This window comes from Acinonyx jubatus, chromosome A1, assembly GCF_027475565.1.
Source record: "Acinonyx jubatus isolate Ajub_Pintada_27869175 chromosome A1, VMU_Ajub_asm_v1.0, whole genome shotgun sequence".
NCBI lineage: Eukaryota > Metazoa > Chordata > Mammalia > Carnivora > Felidae > Acinonyx > Acinonyx jubatus.
Genome location: NC_069380.1, coordinates 28,197,723 through 28,212,328, shown reverse-complemented (window position 1 = coordinate 28,212,328; position 14,606 = coordinate 28,197,723). Strand labels below are relative to the sequence as shown.

General features: G+C 39.7%; 1 protein-coding gene and 1 long non-coding RNA gene across 2 annotated transcripts in view; one reads left to right on the top strand and one right to left on the bottom strand.

The window, feature by feature from the left end:
• Positions 1-4,762, bottom strand: part of VWA8 (von Willebrand factor A domain containing 8) — a 359,065-nt gene extending 354,303 nt beyond the window's left edge. The window contains exon 1 of the mRNA XM_027064910.2: positions 4,492-4,762. Within this exon, the coding sequence (XP_026920711.2) occupies positions 4,492-4,654 (163 nt within the window). The 5' untranslated portion in view covers positions 4,655-4,762. The remainder of the gene's footprint in view (positions 1-4,491) is intronic.
• Positions 4,763-4,860: 98 nt separating this feature from the next.
• Positions 4,861-9,888, top strand: LOC128314168 (uncharacterized). The gene is made up of 2 exons (XR_008295685.1): positions 4,861-4,899; positions 6,361-9,888. It is a non-coding gene; the product is annotated as an uncharacterized LOC128314168 (long non-coding RNA).
• The last annotated feature ends 4,718 nt before the right edge of the window (positions 9,889-14,606 follow it).

Below are 14,606 nucleotides of genomic sequence, written 5' to 3'. Positions count from 1 at the left end.
TGGATATTACACACTTGAGTTTTAGTAGACAGCTGTTTTGTTTTACCTACTCAATATTCTTTCCCTTTTGACAACAGAATCCCTCTATCCAGTGGAGAACCCATCCCATCTGGTTTGGGTAGAGTTTATACCATTAATCCCAACCTTTATCCCTGCACCAAAACCTCCAGAAGTGAATATCCTGCACAAACTTGTCAGAATATTCCACTGTCTGGCCACAGTGATTGTTTTAGAGAAGGACACATGATCCAGGCATGGCCAGTAAGTTCTCACAAGGATTTTTGTCAGAGCTCAAGGAAAAGATGTTCTCTCTTTTTTTTAATTTTTTCTTAATGTTCATTTTTGAGAGAGAGGTGGACAGACAGAGTGTGAGCCGGGGAGGGGCAGAGAGAGAGGGAGACAAAATTGGAAGCAGGCTCCAGGCTCTGAGCTGTCAGCAAAGAGCCCGACGTGGGGCTCAAACCCACAAACAGTGAGATCATGACCTGAGCCGAAGTTGCTTAACCAACTGAGCCACCCAGGCATCCCCCTCTTTTTCTAACAGTGTGAAGTGTAAGGACAATCAAAATCTGGGGCTGTCAGTAAGGCTATCATTACTACCACTTGAAGAAATCCCAACAGATGTTGAAACCAATACAGCAAAAATCAAATCCAACAAATGGAGAGTAGAAAGGAGGTGGGGGGGGGGGGGAACCACGGGGAAGGGCAGAGAGGGTCCAAGCTCTAAAGACGCTTGAACATCCTACATCTAGCCTGAAACCATTAGATCTCCCACCTATGTGAACCCATCACCATGTTTTTCTATGCACATTTTCCCCTGGGGGAAGGGAATCACTCTTGGTTAAAAACCACTGGTTTAGTGTCACCACTTTTTTTAATACAAAACTTAGACCCAAGAGAAAACCAAATATATCAGCAATTTCCAGATTAGTCTGCACGTTCCTAACACAGGTCTTCCCAATGATTTATTAAGTTACAATTGTTTTGGGATTTTACTGCTAAATGCTTTAATATAGAAGGGTCACAATGTCCTCAGGGTCAAAATAGCCTACTGCAAGTTTAAAGTAGTTAATAATTTTCCCAAAGTTCAATACCTAGTAAATACAGAGCTAAGACCTGAACCATCATAGTTTAGTTTTTCCCTTTACACTGTATTCTTCATGAAGCAGGAGTTCTCTATTTCCCCTCCCCAAAGTCATTACTTCTATTGTATCTCTGGAATAAAATCACAAAAAAATGCATTATGGGTGGATGTCTATTGCACTTTTTATATATTTAAAAACAGACAACCTGTGGCACCTGGCTGGCTCAGGTCAGTAGAGCATCCAACTCCTAATCTCAGGGTCATGAGTTTGAGCCCCACATTGGGTGTAGAGATTTCTTTAAAAAAAATAGAAATAAAAGTAGGCAACCTGAATGTCCAACAATGAAAAACTGGTAAAACAAATTATATGAATAAATATATGACTTCAGGATCTACTTAAAATGTACATGTGTAGCAATATTTACCACTTTACTATGTTACAATAATGGTTAAGTGAGAATTATAAAAAATACATGATCCTATTTTTTAAAAAGAAATGTGCAGTTGTACAAATAAATATTATATGTATTTCACAAAATCTGATAATATTAACACCATAAAGTTGACAATGATGACTTTGAATGGGAGATTATATCTCAGGGGATTTGTCTGCACTTTACTTTTCAACAATGAACACAATTTCTCATACAAAAAGTATTTTTAAAGATTCCTTTATCAAATGTATTAATATCCAAAAGTCATAAGAGATAAAACAGAGTCCCTTTAATAACAATGGTGTTAAATGACAGCACTAAACATGTCATGGTGGATTACACAGAGTTATGCTTCCAGGTTTATCATTTGAGCCTGCTCCATGGTATATCTAAACAGTTCACTGTCAGAGTCCCACTGAGCCAATTTACTTGCCTCCATCTGTGAAACCCTACAATAATCTTTATTGAAAATTCTTTGCAGTAGCTAACCTCCTTGTAAGCCTCTTTGTTCCTAAAACTAAGAGACAACACTACCAATTGAAGCATAAAGAGATACAAAGAATTTACAAATTATCGATACTTAAAACTATCCAATAGCAAAGGACAAAAGGCAGTGGGTTTTGGGATTTTTTTTTTTTTTTAACATAAATGACCCTCTCTTCTTTACCAGGCTTTATAAAGCTCCTATCTTGAAAGCCAACAAGGCAATTCCAGCCTTTCCTGGAAGGAGATAGTTAAAACTCTGATAGTTTTAAACCTAAAGTACCTGGTTTCCTTCTCTGTATGAATTTTAGTATTGTAAGTCACTGAGTGCTTGTATCGTGTCAACACGATACAAAGTGTTGACAGGTACCAAAGGAATATAAAGATAAATAAGACATACATACAGTCCAGGAAAGATAAGAACAGTATAGAACATGAATCTACTGCTTATGTACCCCAGTGCTCTTTTTCCAATCTACAAGAAAGCAAGGTCAATTACATGCAGAGATGAGTTACTGGTCACATGTGTATATGCAGCTGGGAGCATCTTTCCAATCTAAATTGTAATTCATTACATCACAGTGCTATTTGTGGCTTTTATTTTGTCTATGTATGACCTCTGGTTCAAAATGAGACACTCCAACCTTTATGACCAACATTATGTCCCAGGGTAGCCAAGAGCTTGCCTCCGATTTACCTGGCTCTCAGCTGTTCTTAATAGAGTCCAGATCTCTCATAAGGTTCCAAATGAATTTACTCAGTCTTCACACCTGCAACATTGGGCATCTTTGCAACAGCAAGGCAAGTAAGTTTAGCACAATTTACTCCTTGTGGTCTGATTCTGCCAGTCAATGACTAAGTCTAAGAAGTTAATATGTTGTCTATAATGTGTTCATGAGTCTCACATTTTAAGCAAAGCCTGTACTTTGATTTGTTGGACATAATGTTGAGGACAGTTTTAATGTTTTTATAATCACCACGTATTATTCATGTACAAAGACCAATTTTTTTAAAGGTCATATGACTTAACTTTTTCCCGTATGCCTAGCCAGCTAGCTGATAGTTTTAAACCTAAAGTAACTGGTTTCATTTCATCTAAAGCCAAGGAAACAGAACAACTCTCCCATAGCTAAAAATATATATACTAAGAATAATAAGCTAACTTTTATTGAATGTTAACATGTGCCAGGAATTATATGAACTAATTAAATCCTCATAATAATCCTATCAAATATACTCTTTTTATCCTCATTTAAGAAAACTGGGACACAAAATTAAGCAACCCACCCTCAGATCTCCATATCCAGATGGTGCGGAAATGGACTCCAACCCATACTGTTTAACTCCAAAGCCCAAGTTACAGATTATGCTGCACTTCCACCCTTGTCCTCCCTGCTTTCTAGGACAAAGAAGCAACAAACAAACAAAAAACTCTTAATATCACAATAGTCACAATAACTGGTAAAGGAGCAAAATTTGAAATCACAAAACGAAAAAAAAAAATTTGTTCAGTAAATGAATGAATGGATGGAACATACGGGACCTAAACCTGGCAAGGAAAATTACTGGGGCCAGTCTTTGCAAGAACAATGAAACCTACAACTTCCAAGTAAAAACCTCTGGTATTCTAAGCAGCAATGACACTGACAAAATCTTGCCTAGAATCACTTTGCCATTCAAGAACAGCCAACAACATACATCCTTCCCCTTAACCAGCACAAATGCTCTAACTCCAGCATGTAACAAAAAAAGATTCTGAAAACCAGCTCTAGTATAACCAAAAGGAAAAAAAAAAAAAAAAAGGCTGAGTTGAGAAATCAGACACGTGATTCTAAAGCAGTCACTAGCTGTGTGATCTCCTGCAAGCCAGTTTTCCCTTCTGGGTCTAAATTATCTCATTGGTACAGTCAGGAGTTTTAAAATTAAGTTGTGATTTTCAGCTCTAATAAGATGTGAACACTTTGGGAAAGGAAAACTCCTGGAAAATTCAGAAAGGCTTGCGTATACATTTAAAACACTGTTAACGATGGGATCCTTGGCGAGAACGTACACTTCTAAGCCGCCACCAGCCCTGGTTGGAACATGACACAGACTGGCTTCCAGGCCCTTGACACTCTGAGAGCAAGGTCAATCCCAGGTTTCAACAATTTCTGAGGGCTCCTGCATTAAACCCCAGCGTGTACTGTAGTCCAAATCAGCATCCCAGGGTTAAAAGCAGCGGGGGGGGGGGGGGGGGGGGGGGGGGCGGGTAGGCGAATGCACTATTCCAGGCCATGATAAGCCTTAGCCCAGATCCCTCGGACTACAGAATGAGGCCCAGAGAGTGCAAGCGCGATACACAGCAGTTAGCCGCGAGATGGAAACCAGAATGTCTATGTCTTGGCTTCCCGCGCGGCGCTCCTTCCCAAGCGAAGCAGGAGGGAGTGGGGTGCAGAGGACCGCAGGGGCCCCGCACAGACCGCAGGGGCGGCGGGGACGTCCCGGGGTTACCTGTGTCTGCCCCCGCCCCGGCATGCAGCAGTCTGACCTCCGACCCGCACCCGTCTCCGCCGGGCCTGCCCCGCACCACCTGCCGCAGGAGCAGCCGCATGCGCCGCGCGGCTGGGCCGCCGTGGCCGCCGGGCGCCCCGAGGAGCAGAAGCCGGGATTGCATGGGGCCGGACGTGTTGCCGGGGCAGGGGAGCGGGTCCCGCGCGAGCCGCGTCCGGGACGGGCAGCGTGAGGCGGCGCGGCGAGCGGGACAGGAAGCGGCTCCGCGCTGCGTCCGCCGGAAACTCCTTCCCCCGGCGCGGCCGGCTTGGCAGTCTCGGGCCGGCCGGACCCCAAGAGGACGGAGGGAGCACGAGAAGCGCGAGCCCAGGAAGCCCGCACCCGCCGCCGAGGGACGACCCGGAGCAGGTGCGGCTGAGCGCTGAGTCCTGCAGGCCGCCCGGGTGCCTCTGCGGCGGAGCTGGGGGGACTTGGGTCTGGTGCGGGCCTCGCCCGCACCTGCGTCGGTTCACCTGGCTTCACCAGGCCGGCTTCCAGTCGTTCCCCTGTAGTCCTGTAAACTCGGAGTTCAGGAAATGCCCCCGGGTACTAGGACTGTTTAATGGTGTGACTCTTCAGATGCTTTTACCAAGTCTTCCCTTCCTTTCTTGGTTAATGGCCCAGTCTTATTATATTGCCCTTTTCCTGTAGGCTGCTTCAAATCCTTTTCAGAAATTGAGTCCGTACCCTGGAGATTGTGGGAACTCTCACCTATTTCCATGCATTGTAACCATACCTGTGTTTCCATACAGCATTTGAAAGCCTTGTCCTTTATCTTTTTTTTTCCCTGTATGCTTGTTGTCTTGTATTTTTTTTTAATTTTTTTTAACGTTTATGTATTTTTGAGACAGAGAGAGAGACAGAGCATGAGTGGGGGAGGGTCAGAGAGAGGGAGACACAGAATGTGAAACAGGCTTCAGGCTCTGAGCTGTCAGCACAGAGCCCAACGCGGGGCTCGAGCTCACGGACCATGAGATCATGACCTGAGCCGAAGTGGGAAGCTTAACCGACTGAGCAACCCAGGCGCCCCTGTTGTCTTGTATTTTAAAGCCAAAATTCACATCTTGGTGATTTATACAAATTGTCAAAATGTCAGAAAGGACCCAAATCAAGTACTTGTTCAGTCATTCTGTGGTGGAAGTGTTATATAAACATAATTTATGTCGTTAGTAAGAGAAAAAAGTAGGACACTGGTTAAAGCTGACTCCCTGTCACACATGCCAAAGGCAGAAGAGGTCCTACCACAAAGCAGACTAAGCCTAATATCTCCAAATGTCTCCACAGCATCTCCAAAATGTCAGGAGTGAATTGGCCAACGCAAAATGTTTAAATCAGGTTACTCCAAACCAACAGCAAACCAAAAGAATGCAGAAGGCTTCACTTGCAGTTAGAGGCCTTGGTAATTCTGGAGTTGTCCCTATCTGTAAATCTGTATTGAGCACCTGCCGTGTCATAACCCTGTGACAGGTGCTGAGAGGTGATGGGTGGCTGTAAAAGAAAAACAGTGCTGGATAAGGCTTTGTGCATCTTGTCGAGGCCTTGGACCTAAAGGGTGAAGGCTGAAACAGGCTTCTAACCTAGTTAAGGGGCTGAAAATCAAGGTAAATGTTTGCATAGTACATTGCAACATGGTTTCATATGCATGTTCTCCTATAATCTTCACTACAGCCCTATGAGACTGCTAGGAGAAAAGGACAGAAATGTAAGATGTAGGAGTTTATGAAATGTTTTTCCCCCTTTGAGTTCATACTGTGTGCCAGGTATTATGCTAAATACTTCAAAGCATTACTTCATTTCACACAGGCCTTTATTATCTATCCTGTTTCATAGGTGAAGAAACTGAGGCTGGAGAAATTAAGTTCCTTGATTAGGACATCTCTACTTAATCTTACTGGAATCCAGTGCACACTTGAAACAGTAGAAAAACAATGTAAGGTTATTTAGCAAAGTGCTAAAAGCTCTTGGAGTCGAGGCAATGGGGAAATCAATACAGGTTTACAAACAACATTTTTCAAGCAACTGTGGTATAAATGGTACCCTTCTGGGTACTATGTAGTCATGGGCTCACATCAAGTGCAGAAGACAAATACACAAATGAGTTATAATACAATGTGTAGGATACTACATGTTTAGGATGTTTAGACTCAAGGTACTCTGGGCTAGAGTGCTTCACCAGGGAGAGGTCAGTGAGGTTTCACAGAGAATTTAATGATTAAAATGGGTCTTGAAGGATAGTTGAGATCTTTTCAAGTGGAGAAAAGGGCAAGTCATATCTGGCAGTAGGAAAAGCATGGACAAAGGTACAGAAAGCTGGATATACATGGCAAGACTGAGAATCAGTGATTCACTGTGTCTGGAGGTCAAGTACATAAAAGTTTGTAGAGATGAGCCTGGAAAGAGAAATTGGGGCCATGTTGTATGTGAGGTGAAAGAGTTTACATATTAACCTCCAGGAAATGGGAAAATGAAGATATTTTAGAGTGACAGATCTGCAATATGAGGGGAAATTTGAGCCAGAGAAAAAATGACACCTGAGCTTTATGTTGAATTCCACTTTAGATTTGGATAAACAAAGAAGTGGGTATAGAGCAGAAGCAGGGGCTTGGAGTCCTGACAAGCATTGTCAATTTATAGGGACAAAGAGACCAGCCAGGTGAAAAAGGCATAATCTTAGGAAAGCACGAGTGGTGGAGGAAAAGATTATACAATGAAAAACCTTGAATGGCTTGATGAGGTTGGAAAGTTGGACTTCATCGTATAGGTAGATTGGGTCCCCTGGTTGTTTTGATCATGTTTTAGATACGAAATGAATTGTGAATTGAGTAAGTAAGAAAGGAAGCATCAAATTCTCGCTATGTGGCAGTGAAAATAGTCTCTGCTTGAAACAGTGAACCCCAGCTGGTGGCAATGAGTCTGAATGGGGAAAAGTAGTCCTCAGCAATGTTTGAAAGATAAACCAAAGGTCCTTGATTTAAAAAGATGTCTATCACAACCTCTGTGTAATTTCTCTCAAATTCTCACTAAAATAACTGGTCACATACTTAAAAAAAAAAAAAAAAAAAAAGCCAAGCTACCAAAAACTGGGATTGTTAACCTTTTTCCAGAGTCCAGAAGAAATATTTTTCCTACCATATTAATGTAACTCATTGGAAAATTCATTTAATAATCTATAATATATATATTATAATCTATAATATATAATATAATCTAATAATGCTAATAATATTAATAATTATTAATATTAATAATAATCTAATAATGCTATGTCTTATTTTTAAAAGGTAGGTGCTTCATCCCTCCTTACTGTTCACCCTCCTGGGAAATCACAGGTCTGCACCTGTGCTTCCCAAAATTCAGTGTGCATCCTGATCATCTGGAGAACTTGTTAAACTATAGATTCTCAGGCTTCACTCCCCACCCTGAGATTCTGACTTAGTAGGTCTGAAAAGGCCCAAGAATGTGCATTCTTGGCAATACCTATAAGAGATAACCTGCATGCCACACGTTTTAGTCATAAAACTAGATAACAGTTCTCTCCATTGTTTTGTTTTGCTCTAAGTCTGTCCCACCTGTTCATCCTCTTCAGCACTTTTTCTAAAACAATTTGTGAGTGCTCTCCCCTTATCCACAATAAAATAAAATAAAATAAAATAAAATAAAATAAAATAAAATAAAATAAAAACTGAACAGGGAATTGGAGAAGAGAGGAAAGAACAGGTGATGGCCCCTTTACATCATGAAATGATTTTAGACAAGGACATGGCAAGAATAGCAGCCCTGAGAAGACTTTAAACTGGAGAGTTCTTGAACTCCCATCTATTCAGAGAATAGGAAGGAACCCAACAGAACCACAAGATCCATACCCTGCTAGATCTTAAGATCTGTGAAGGGGATTCCACCAGCACACAAGGGGACAAAGGAGGGCCAAAGACAGTTCGACCAGTCTGTCTGCTGGCAAACACCAGGTCAGGCTAGGTAGAACACTCTGTATCCAAAATTAAGTAAAAAAGAGGATAATGGAATCCATTTTAAAAATAGTATACTATGGAACAAAGAAAATAAAATAGCATGTCAATTTAAGAGGTACATAAATCACTGAAAATTTATTACCCTGCTGAGGGGGGAAAATGCCACTTGCCATGGTTAAGGATACAAGAATACAGAGTCTTTATGAAATAAAAGTGAGCAAGAACATGAGAAGTTGAGAGAGAGAGATGAAAAGGGTAAGAAAGGGTAAAAAGATACACTAGAAGAACCCCCACCCCCTGCAAACACTTAATGCTGGAAAAAATAGTTTAAAGCAGCACTTAAAATGAACTTGGAAGCTTATGAGAAAGTAGGGAAAATTCTGTAAGTCGACGAGTAAATCTGGGAGGAAGAGTCTGGGAGGGTGAGGAATCACCAAAGGTGCTGGATGCCCTGAAAACCTCTACTGTCCCAGGTGCCTATAGCTTTAGGTGACACACAGGACAGGGAGTGGACTAAAGACCCCAGCATAAACCAGGATGGGAAAACGTCTACACAAATGGTAAACTAGGGGGGAAATTGCTGAGGTAGACAAAAAGGCATCATATCTATCTGCTTGATTCTAGGTAGATTTTTTTTCCTTAAGACTTTGTGGCTTCTGCCTGAAATTTAGATGGGTTTGATGCCTGAATATACAGGATTTGATTGCTATGAAGAAAAATATAAGCCATAATTTTAATTTAGATGGACTCAGTCATTATATAGGATATTTGTACAGCACAATTAATAAGCTCTATTTGATTAATGCACAAAAAAATGGCAAGCATAAGTTGAAGGGTGCACATTATCTGCCAGAATAAATAGAACATTAGAAATGAGTTATGTTAAAGTCTATAAAGCATGTTTCAACAAAAATCAAAGAACAGAGAACACAATTTCAGATCTTAATGCAATTAAGTGAGAAATCAATTTTATGACTTTTTTCAGATATAGATATGTTTCTGTGTACTCATGGGTCAAAAAAGAAAATAAAATTAGAAAACACTTGGAACTGAACAATAGTGAAAATGCCTCCTATTAAATCCTGTGATGTGCAGCTAAAGTTTTCCTGTACTTAGAGGCTAAAAATTTAATGGACTAACCTTTCAACTTAAAAAGTATGAAAAAGAATAACATATTAAATCCAAAGGAAGTTGAAAGAAGGAATACTAAAGACAAACAAAAATTAATGACATGGAAAGCAAAGATAAAAGAATAAGCAAAAACAAAACTTAGTTATGTGTAAAGACTAATTTTTGTAGCAGAAATAAAGTGAACTCAAGAGAAATGTTGGAAAATAAAGTTTAATAAGTCTCCCAGAAAAAGGAACAGAAATATTAAGAAAAAGAAAAGGTTTAAAAATTAAAGGATCAGTCCAGGAGTTCTAATATATGAGTTTCAGAGTTCAAGGGTTTCTGAAATAAAGAACAGAATGAACAGGGAAGGAAATAATCAAAATTCAAGAAAATTTCCCACAAATGAAGGAAGCAAGTGTTCAAATTAAAAGGGCTTAGCCAAAGGAAGCTGTTTGTGAAATTTCAGTAAACTGACAAGAAAGAAAAAATTTGCCAGCTTTCAGGAAGAAAAATCAGGCTTTATATCAAGAATTAAGAATCAGAATAGCATTGAACTTCCAAAGTCATACCCAAAAGGAAAAGAGGGAGACAATATAACCCCAGGTGCCTGTTTATTAAAGCATAACTAGGATGGCAATAAGGTAACTTTTTATTTTACTTTTGCGCTGAGTTGAAATACTTAAATTTTTTGAATGTTGAATGCATACATGGTGTATTTTTTATTTATGGGTACATTAGAGCAAGAAGTATACTCTCTATACATTACATCTGTCCCCAGGGAGATATTTGCCTGCTATAGCAATAGAGGAAGCCAGAAGACAATGAAGCAATGCCTTCAAAATTCTGAAAGAAAATTATTTTCAAGAATTATATACCCAGCCAAACTGTCAATTAAGAGTGAAGGTAGAAGAGAGACATTTCAGACATGTAAAAATCTCACAAACAATGTATTTCAATTCACCTTTTCTCAGGAAGAGAGAGAGGAAGCCAAGAAAGAGAAAGACATGTGACCTTGGGAGATAAAGATGTAGCACAGGGAAAAGGAAAAGGAGATTCCTAATTGACAGTGAAGAGAGATCCAAAGGAGATGGCTATGTGGCAGGCCAAAAGGCCATAGTCTCCATAGGATCTGGTTAGAGCATTCAAAGAGACTTCAAGAAAATCAAAGTCATTTAGTATTATCAAAAAATAGAAAACAACCCTAGTTAGTGAGTTAATAAGGAAGCCATGAAAAACTAAATGAACAAATTATAAGTTTCAAGGAAAACGGAATGTGCAGGAAAGGTAAAGGATAATATAGTATGTGGCTTAACTGTGACTGATATTTAGTAATGATAATAATATAAACATTGAATATTAAGCTAGCTGAAATTATAACTGCACTAATAAGATAGGAGGATAGTGACTGGTGAGGGCCGAGCTAAATTCCCATCTACTAAAGTAAAAAATCAATAGATAATGCCTAAAACTGAAAACTCAAGAAAACACCTAAAATTGAAAACTCACAAAGTAGCAATATAAGCATGTTGTAAGAGATATTAAGAGTTAAGATGACACCAAAAACCATAAAATACCTGGGAATAAATCTAACCAAAGAGGTGAAAAATCTATACGCTGAAAACTGTAGAAAGCTTATGAAAGAAATTGAAGAAGACACAAAAAAAAATGGAAAAAGATTCCATGCTCCTGGATAGGAAGAACAAATTTTATAAAAATGTCAATACTACCCAAAGCAATCTACATATTCAATGCAATCCCTATCAAAATACACCAACATCCTTCACAGAGCTAGAACAAATAATCCTAAAATTTGTATTGAACCAGAAAAGGCCCCGAATAGCCAAATCAATCTTGAAAAAGAAAACCAAAGCAGGAGGCATCCCAATCCCAGACTTCAAGCTATACTAAAAAGCTGTAATTATCAAGACAGTATGGTACTGGCACAAGAACAGACACTCAGATCAATGGAACAGAATAGAGAACCCAGAAATGGACCTACAAACGTATGGCCAACTCATCTTTGACAAGGCAGGAAAGAACATCCAATGGAATAAAGACAGTCACTTCAGCAAGTGGTGCTGGGAAAACTGGACAGCGACATGCAGAAGAATGAACCTGGACCACTTTCTTACACCATACACAAAAATAAACTCAAAATGGATGAAAGACCTAAATGTAAGACAGGAAGCCATCAAAATCCTCGAGGAGAAAGCAGGCAAAAACCTCTTTGATCTTGGCCGCAGCAACTTCTTACTGAACACGTCTCCGGAGGTAAGGGAAAGGGGTAAGGGGCTAAATGGGTAAGGGGTATTAAGGAATCTACTCCTGAAATCTACTGGGACCTCATCAAAATAAAAAGCTTCTACACAGCAAAGGAAACAATCATCAAAACTAAAAGGCAACCGATGGAATGGGAGAAGATATTTGCAAACAACATATCAGATAAAGGATTAGTATTCAAACTCTATAAAGAACTTATCAAACTCAACACCCCAAAGACAAATAATCCAGTGAAGAAATGGGCAAAAGACATGAATAGACACTTCTCCATAGAAGACATCCAAATGGCCAACCGACACATGATAAAATGCTCAATATCACTCATCATCAGGGAAATACACATCAAAACCACAATGAGATACCACCTCACACCTGTCAGAATGGCTAACAGTAACAACTCGGGCAACAACAGATGTTAGTGAGTATGCGGAGAAAGAGGATCACTTTTGCATTGTTGGTGGGAATGCAAGCTGGTGCAACCACTCTGGAAAACAGTATGGAGGTTCCTCAAAAAATTAAAATAGAACTCCCCTATGACCCAGCAATTGCACTACTAGGTATTTATCCAAGGGATACAGATATGCTGTTTTGAAGGGGCACATGCACCTCCATGTTTATAGCAGCACTATCAACAATAGCCAAAGTATGGAAAGAGTCCAAATGTCCATCAATGGATGAATGGATGTGATATATATATATATACACACACACGCGCGCGCGCGCGCGCGCGCAATGGAGTATTACTCAGCAATCAAAAAGAATGAAATCTTGCCATTTGCAAATACGTGGATGGAACTGGAGGGTATTATGCTAAGCAAAATTAGAGAAAGACAAATATATGACTTCATTCATATGAGGACTTTAAGAGACAAAACAGATGAACATAAGGAAAGGGAAACAAAAATAATATAAAAACAGTGAGGGGGACAAGACATAAGAGACTCTTCAATATGGAGAACAAACAGAGGGTTACTGGAGGGGTTGTGGGAGGGGGTTTGGGCTAAATGGGTAAGGGGCACTAAGGAATCTACTGAAATCATTGTTGCACTATATGCTAACTAATTTGGATGTAAATAAAAAATTTTTAAAAAGAGTTAAGATGAACACCATGTGGGAAATGGATTGATGGGGAGGGGGCTTCAGGACTGGATGTTTTCTCATAGCAATCACAAAAACTAGATTTGGGGAAGATAAAGGGATTGTGCCAATATTTACTCTCATCAGTTTGTATGAGGGTCTCTGCTTCCCGGATCCCTTTCCTACACAGGATATCACCATTAAAAGAAGGAAGGAAAGAAGGAAAGAGGGAGGGAGGAAAGGAAAAGAAAGAAGATCATTATCTATTTGGTACCCCCAAACTGAAACTGTTATTTTAATGTTTATGCCTTTGGTCATCAGGATGAACACTTATACATACGTTTAAAAGTCATTTGCACTTTTGTTACTAACTGGTCTAATTCTTCTTCATGTACTTTTTGAAATATTGTTCTGATTTTAAGAGCTCTCCATATTAAGAATATTGACACTTTTTTAGTAGGTTGTCGATACAGTTACATAGTTCTTTCCCTCCACTACATCATCTAGCTCAATCCTCAAATCTTTGTCAACAAATACATTGAACTAAGGAATGAATGTGAAGTAGTAAAACTAGAGGCTTTGGAACCAGGCAAATCTGGTTACACTTCATTTCTAGTTGTGTGACACTGGAAAAATTACTGTCTGAGCCTCAATATCTTTATAAAATATTAATAATACTTAATAGAGTATTGTGACAATTCACTAATAAATGCAAAGTGTCTAGGAGATCACCAGTAGGTTTTCAGGAAATGTTTACAATTTGAGTAACCAAGCTTTGGACATGAGGCAACTTGACAATTTAAAGAATTTTAAGTAGATATTAAATGTAAATTAAGGGGAGGGGAGATCTAGAAGTCTTGATTACTATGATAAGTAGCTTTTGTTTTATATATATGTATATATATTTTTTAAAAGCATATAAAAGGGTGCAACAGTCTTCTGGCCCTTTTCCTCCAAAGGAACAATTTCTTGGTTTCTTTCTCTGCTAGATAGTCTGTTATATTTGCCTGCCAGAACTCCCCTTCCACTTTTTCTAATGAGAGTAATCCCTTTTCCTTTGGGCATCTGCATCTTCCAGACCTGGTAAGGCTGTGAAGCACCTTATCCTACCTCACCAGGCAGAGGGTTGGGCATATGACTCATGCTCATAGAGCTTGACCCAGCACCAGTCAGAGAATTTCATCAGGGGTGGCAATGGGTACAGAGACTCTTCCTTACTCAGATTACAGGTGCTTACATCCCCCTTGTAATTCAAGAACTTCTGAGGCCATCTTTGCTGTGATTCAGAGAGCCTGCCTGAGACAAGAGAAAAGCAAAGCAAATGATTAAAACAAAGAACAAGGTGTCCTGGCAATATACTTTGAACTCTGAATCAGCCAAATCTGAACCACCCCTTTAGACGTCTATGAGCCAATAAATGTTTATTTAATGTAACCTTAACTTAGCTTTTGTTACTTGTGATTTCAAGAGTTCTGACTGATGCCAGCTCTCCCACCACCCCTTCCCAGCCCAGAAGCCTTGCAGGAGTGGCTTGGCTAAGAGATGTGGCTGTCCTTGGTATCAACCACTTTACAGTACCTCTCTCTATATGGGAAAATATGGTGGGCTGTAGATTATAAACGTAAGTCACATCAAGCT